Genomic DNA, 6440 nt, shown 5'->3' on the forward strand with positions numbered 1-6440 from the left:
TGCGCGGCTTTTGTTTGCTTTTTGTTGAAACACCCTTGCTCCTTGGTTTAAAATTAGCCCTCGATGTCAACAGCACAACATGGTGCGGGGCTGATGGCTTTCCTTGGGGGGAAGGGGAATACCTGCGGAGTCGGCGGGAACGATTTTTGGAGCGGGACTCCGGGTTAGTAGCATGATTCCATTATTCTGGAGTACAGACGGGGCGGTCGGAAGTAGAATATACGAAGACGGTGGGCTGTTTTTGCATCCCAACCGCGCTGGTGATTAGCCTATTCTCTAGAATCGACAGGTATCTTTCAAAGAATCCTTCCGCTACGAGACCGCATCTATACGGCTCCTACCAGGATATACAGTTAATATGTCTGATGACTCCAATCATCTAAGCATTTGCCTTGTTGGTGCATCGATTGATGCATGCACATGCGATTAGAACCTGAACACGAAACACCTCACCGCCGCGATCGCTCCCAATGCCTTACTTAAGAAATATGATGCGTATTCCGCAAGCGAGAGAAATTTCTCGAACAATCTTTGTTTGCATTTGCATGACTGGGAGACCCCAGGCCCTGCACACGTGGACCTAATTGTTTGATCATCGGGATCCCAAAAGTTGGCGTGGCAAATGTGCCATAGCCATGTATGGATGAGTTGGGCTGACGCATGCAAGACTGTTTCTGCAGTTCTTTTGTATCCAAGGCGAATAAGACCCGCGAGGATGCAGATACGTCCCGCACCCTCCGTCAGTGGTCAGGTCGGGCTGCCGTCGGGGACAGGATGGATTATGAGTGCATGCAGCATGGGAGCGGACTTTGAATGAATGACTATGGAGTACCGCCATCAAACCCATGCAAGGTCTTTGGTGGGTGGCGGAGGCGTAATTTCCCTTCGTGTCATAGAGCATTCAATGCTAGAAGTGCTTGATCCAAAACAGGACAAGACTTGGAGAAACACACAGAACGAGATCCGAGTAGATTGTTGAAGTTAAACTTTGATAGGAAACGGATTTTTAGTGAATGCACTGTCACACTCGAAAGAGAGGTATGCCCTGAGAAAATCCCAATGGAGAACGAAAGGCAAAAGGCCAAGTAAGAAAGACGCCATGACGACCAGTACATGCTCATTTTTCGTGGTATCAACCAGAAAGGCAAAAGGAGCCAACATGCTGGAGGGGGAAAAAAAAAAAAGGTTGCGCCCAAATATAAAAGGGAATCGGTTAAAGAAACCATGGTGAAATATTAAACTGTGTAGATAGATGGCTGTAGATTGCTAGAAGTCTTGTAAATAGAGAGGGGAAAAAGATGGATTAGAAATGTCTCGTGGCATTCATAAACCATAGAATGAAAAAATGCGAAGCTCTTTTTCTAACGCCTACCCATCCCTCTCCCCGGCGACACCGGACTCAGTTTAGGCCTCGATTGAATGGGCACCGGCATGGGGATCACGATATTGACACCTGGGCTCTTCCCACCTTGGATTGCCAGCGAGGCTGACTGCGGGTCTGTCTCTTGTACAGCCGCATTGGACCCATCGTCCCGGCTGGGGAGCACATGACCGTCCTTGATCGGGCCCAGGGTCCATCTCCATTGTCGTTGGCGTTTTCTGCGACGGTTTACGGGTGTCTGCGGAGTTTCGACGTCATCGTCCGGGCGCGGTACCCTGTCGCGAAGCCCTGCGGCACGAATTTGTCTCATGCTGCGGGCGTGTTTTTTGCGCTTGCCCGGCGAGCTAGTACCACCCGTTTCTTTATGAGTGGATGTGCTGTCTTCGTCCGAAGCGCCGGATGATTCTGAGCTGTCCGACGCGGATTCTCCTTCTGAGGAGGATGAGGAAGAAGCGGAAGAGGAGGAGCACGAATAGCCACTTGGGGATGTGAGGTCGGAATGTTTGGCGATAAAACGTACGGTTTTGATTTCCTCGTCGATGGGACACCGGTAGTGCACGCGCTTTTTGGCCGGGAACAGGGCCCGTCGTCCATTGCCAGATCCGTTGACGGAGGTGCCCGAAAGTGATGCCCGCCTTAGCGACGATGGGACTAGGGGAGAGTTGCGCAGGATACCCCGGATGCCCAGAGGGAGCTGGTAGGGGAGCTCATCGTGGCTGTGTCGGCTATAGTTTGCGGGTAGAGCTTCCTGTTTCGATGTTGGCTTCGGATCCTTTGTGCAAGGCTCCGCTCGTAGTGTTGGGGCCGGCGAGGGTGTATGTCGATATGCGTCGTAGGCGTTTCTAAAGGTGTTTTTGACCGTGGGAGATGGAGAGCAGCTAGCGGAGTGGTTCAGCGACAGCCCCGTCGTGGAGTTTCCAAATGTAACTGGCAGACACGACGTCTGGAGCGACAGCTTGGGTCGCTTTTGTACCCCGTTGGTGTTGAGGATCGGTGAGGGAGGTATTGAAGGGGGAGCGACGGCCAGCATTGTGTTAGTAGTCGTCGAACTCTGAGGCTGTTTCTGTGTGACGGTGTTTGGAGGTGTATTCGCAGCAGACAGGGAGGCGTTGTCGGAGGAATTTGGATCGGAGTTATGTAGATGAGGATGCTGGCTCTTCATCGAAACAGCAATCATCTTGAAAAGAGAAGACACCCAGCCGGCTAGGGAGTTTAAGACTCCGCATCCAAGCTCAGCGTCAGCGACCGAGAACGGCTGAGGCATATGAACTGCATGTATGGAAACAAAACATCGTAGTTAAATATAGAGATGATTGACGTATCCATAGTGGCGGGCAATTAGGAGCGGCAAATCTACTGCAAAGGAAGCATTGTTGGTATGTATAAATATTCTGGAACAGGCAGTGCGTTTTTATTTGAACATATTTTGTCTCAGCGGAAGGTCAAAGTTTAAGAAACCTAGCTAATAAAGTATGGTCCTGTTTGAAAGACGGAGGGAACTCTGCAAGTGATAGGTATGTATAAATTGCTGCACCGGGATTCGAAGGGACAAGGCTAGGATGGGGGGGGTCGAAGCATTGCTCAACATTAAGAATTCTTTTTTATTTTTTAGATGCTCCCAAGTTGGGTGACGCTGGCCGTCGCAATAACCTCCATCCACGATGATGATATCGAGATAAAAATAGCTGGGAAGAAGAGCAGAAGAAGAAAAAATAAAATAAAACAAAAGACCCAAAATCGAGAGGGGGGGTTTATTTTAGCGGCACGCCGTGCTGTGGAGTTGGGAAGACTTTAAACCGTCAAATCATCGAGAAGGGTTCCCGGCCTATCCAGTGTTATTGGCAATGGCAATCTTAAACTGGGGCCCCTGTGAGCTTGTGGTTGGTGCAATTTGACCGGCGAACGAGTCGTTGTTGGGTCGACTTTCACCGCTTACCCCAATGCCGAAGCGCTTACTCCGTAGTTAGTGAAGAGCACAAAAGTCACAAATACTCAAGAAGGAATATTTTTAGTGTACGGAGTAGCGTGTGTTCTTTGGAGGGAGAAAAATCCACTCTGTTACGGAGTGCTGGGTCCTTCATCCGGCCGCTTTTTGTCATTCGTCGACTTGCCCTCGGCAGAGATACCTTTACATGCTCTTGTGGAGGAGGGCAGGGAGCCAACCCTTCTGCGAAATCGGAAGTACGTTGAGTCAGATTGGGTGTTGGAGAGGTCGAGTCGAACCTTTCGACTCTTTGGCGCCGTTTGCCTCGTAACCCGTATTCTGATGACCGCTCCTCACGACGAGGCGGCCCATACTCTGGCCCCTGTCCAGAGACGGCTAGGGAAGCCTGAATTGTGCATTGGTCTGCCAACGAGCAAATCAACGAAGAGCGCCAGAAACGCAGTTGACAGGAATCAGTTGAGGAAATGTCCGAAAGTGGCTACCAATTCCGCTATTCCGGAGAATACGGAGTCGCCCGTCCGGAGTACTCAGTACAAGGTGCGGCGGCCTGTGGGAGATGGGCTGTTGATCAACACATGCAACGGAGTGGACACTCTGGACTGCCATGCTGCAGGGTGATCCTCGTACTCTTCGGAATACTAAGACTTTGTCTACCCACGCTGCCAGTGATGTCGCCCGTGAGGGGCAGGGAAGAAAGACTTGGCGCGAAGAATGGCAGTGGTACGTAATGATTTTTTAGCTTGTGAAAAGTGACCAACGTCTTCAGGGCCATCCACATCTTTGCCACGAACCAAAAGGGCGCTGAAGAGGCCAGCGTAGAGAATAGTCGCCTTCATGTTCGTCGTCTGTCTCTTGTGGGCTCGATCGTGTCAGAAAAAGCGCGTCTTCTAAAAATAAACAGCCAATCGGCTGACTAAAAGCTGCTGGCGCTTGCACCATCCCCAACTTAGACTAGCCCGTCCGCATTTGGTTAGCGAGGTACAGATGGATGTCCACTTTTGCCCCCAGACTACTCCGTACTCCGTACATACAGGTCAAGAAATGTTACTCCGCAGATACCGACTGCTGTGAGACCAGAGGCTGGAGCTCGGCTTGCTTGGGGGGGAGCTGATTTTCTCCAGAATCACGAAATGTTTCCAAATACACTCTTCCTGTCAAAAGACACCAGGCCCAAAGCCCATCGATGACAACAATCGCGAAGAATGAAAAGACGAGACTTCCCCCAAACACGAGGCTATGATACGTCCATGCATTCTTTGCACTCAGGTTCGCCACTTGGCAGACGATTGCCCAGGGGAGCACGTAAAGAATGTTCGAAGCCAGAGACTCAGGTACCAACGGGGCCTGGTGGCAAGGAGAATTGCAGCTAGCTGTGTCGAGACTGCATAAAACAAGTAGCACCTACGGAGTACACTAAATCAGTCAGAATGCTGGGCAGGAGCAGGAAGGCAGAAAAAAAGAAAAAAAAAAAAAAAAAAAAGGAAAAGAAAGAAAAAGAAAAAGAAAAAAAAGCCCCGTACCAATCAATTGTTCGCCCCATGTGAGCTGTGATCTCCGATACGGCTCGGGATCCGCTCAAGTAGTACGCAAATGGCCGGCAGCCGAATAATCCGAGAAGTACTCCGTATGCAGAGCGGAATCTCGACTAACAAGGCTATCACCACAGATGCAAGCGCTGGCCGTACGATTTCTAAGCTGCTGTCAATAGCACTGTACCCGGGAAACAATGGCATGCACGTTACTGAGTAAGTCCTCCTGGGAGCATTTGGTTCGGCGGCTCTCAACCCCAATCGTCTTCCTCCATTTTCCCCAAGCGTGGCTGGTGAAGGTGAGGGAGGTTGCCTCCAACGCTTGGACAGGCACCATCACGTCCCCAACGGTTCGTGTTGAACACCCCCATGCAGTCGCGTAGTCAGAGCCCTTTGACACGATACCACTCACGAGCCACAGATACAAAGTATTCCGGATTGTTGATTCAAGAAACGTCGCAATACCCGGCGGCAGCAGGACTGACAGCGCCCGAATACTGGAACTCATCCAAGCTCTGAGCCGAACATAATCACCTTGTTGAGCCCAGGTGGAATATACGAAATAAGTGACCCCTGACATTGCAGAAACCATATCGCATGTAAGGCGAATGCTCGCCTGCAGGTTGACTGTTGGGGTATGACCACCGACATGGAATTTTGAAATAATAAGAAAATCAAGAAGAATGTTAACGATGAACTTTGTAGAGCTGATTATCAGAGGAACGTCGGGCTTATCCAACGCTCGTGTAGCGTTTGAAACAGCAATCTCGATCGCCGAGCTCAAAGCAGAGAACCCGCTGATTCGAACATAGGATACACTGCCATCACGAACAGGGGCAGGAACAAATGCTGACGCGAATTGACTGGCAGCTGAAGCAAAGATAATACTTATAATTAGACCAAAAATTGTCTGAAAGATGATGAGTGTGCGTGCTAGCTGGGGGCGAGATCCCAGTGACCGAGATGCTTTGTCCCCGATAATCACCCAGGCTGCTCGTGGAAGCCCTTCATTGATGACCTCTCCCACCACACCTATGTATGTGTATACATCAGTGGTGACGACCATCGAAGAGTCGATCTTTGCGATCCACAATTTGGACAAGGTTCCATGCAGTGCAGGGAGAATAAACGCGGCGACATTAGAAAGGAGAGCTCCTGTGTAACTGGGTTTGTGAGCAGAATAACCCTGAAAAGCTGACAAGCTCCTTAGCTACCTGCTCCGTGACCACCAGTGACCGGTGCCTATTTCCTGCCACATAGCTAACTGCATGCTTGGGTGCGTTTTGCGGGGAATTTTGCTGATAGAAATGTCTTTCTTGAAGAGCAAGGCAACATGAGAGTAGATATCATTCCATAAGTACTTCTATTTGAAGGGTTCTTATATCAGAATAGAAAGATATCAGGCTTGTGATTTTTTGTTTTCAACATCTCTTGCAGCCACTGGATAAAAGAACCACAGCCTCTTCCCATTTGTTGGAACAAGTGATTGAACCAGACTTCGCTTAAATTGAGCCATTCCAAAATATCTTCATAATGGGCCGGCCCGCTGAAGCCCAGTGCCACGGTTCGCGGCTCCCCGCAAGCA

At 50.0% G+C, this 6440-nt stretch overlaps 2 protein-coding genes across 2 annotated transcripts; both read right to left on the minus strand.

The window, feature by feature from the left end:
- Positions 1–1361: 1361 nt before the first annotated feature.
- On the minus strand, positions 1362–2645 carry CIMG_01507 (uncharacterized protein; the record flags this gene model as incomplete). The annotated part of the gene is made up of 1 exon (XM_001247735.1): positions 1362–2645. The coding sequence occupies one exon, from the start codon at positions 2643–2645 to the stop codon at positions 1362–1364; it is 1284 nt and encodes a 427-aa protein (XP_001247736.1).
- Positions 2646–3206: 561 nt separating this feature from the next.
- Positions 3207–6125, minus strand: CIMG_12781 (uncharacterized protein; the record flags this gene model as incomplete). Its single annotated transcript, XM_001247734.2, has 7 exons — positions 3207–3332; positions 3508–3728; positions 3985–4177; positions 4386–4707; positions 4847–4971; positions 5043–6018; positions 6070–6125. 7 exons carry the CDS (start codon positions 6123–6125, stop codon positions 3207–3209), a joined length of 2019 nt encoding a protein of 672 aa, XP_001247735.2.
- Positions 6126–6440: the final 315 nt, after the last annotated feature.

This window comes from Coccidioides immitis (assembly GCF_000149335.2).
Source record: "Coccidioides immitis RS genomic scaffold supercont3.1, whole genome shotgun sequence".
NCBI classification, from domain to species: domain Eukaryota; kingdom Fungi; phylum Ascomycota; class Eurotiomycetes; order Onygenales; family Onygenaceae; genus Coccidioides; species Coccidioides immitis.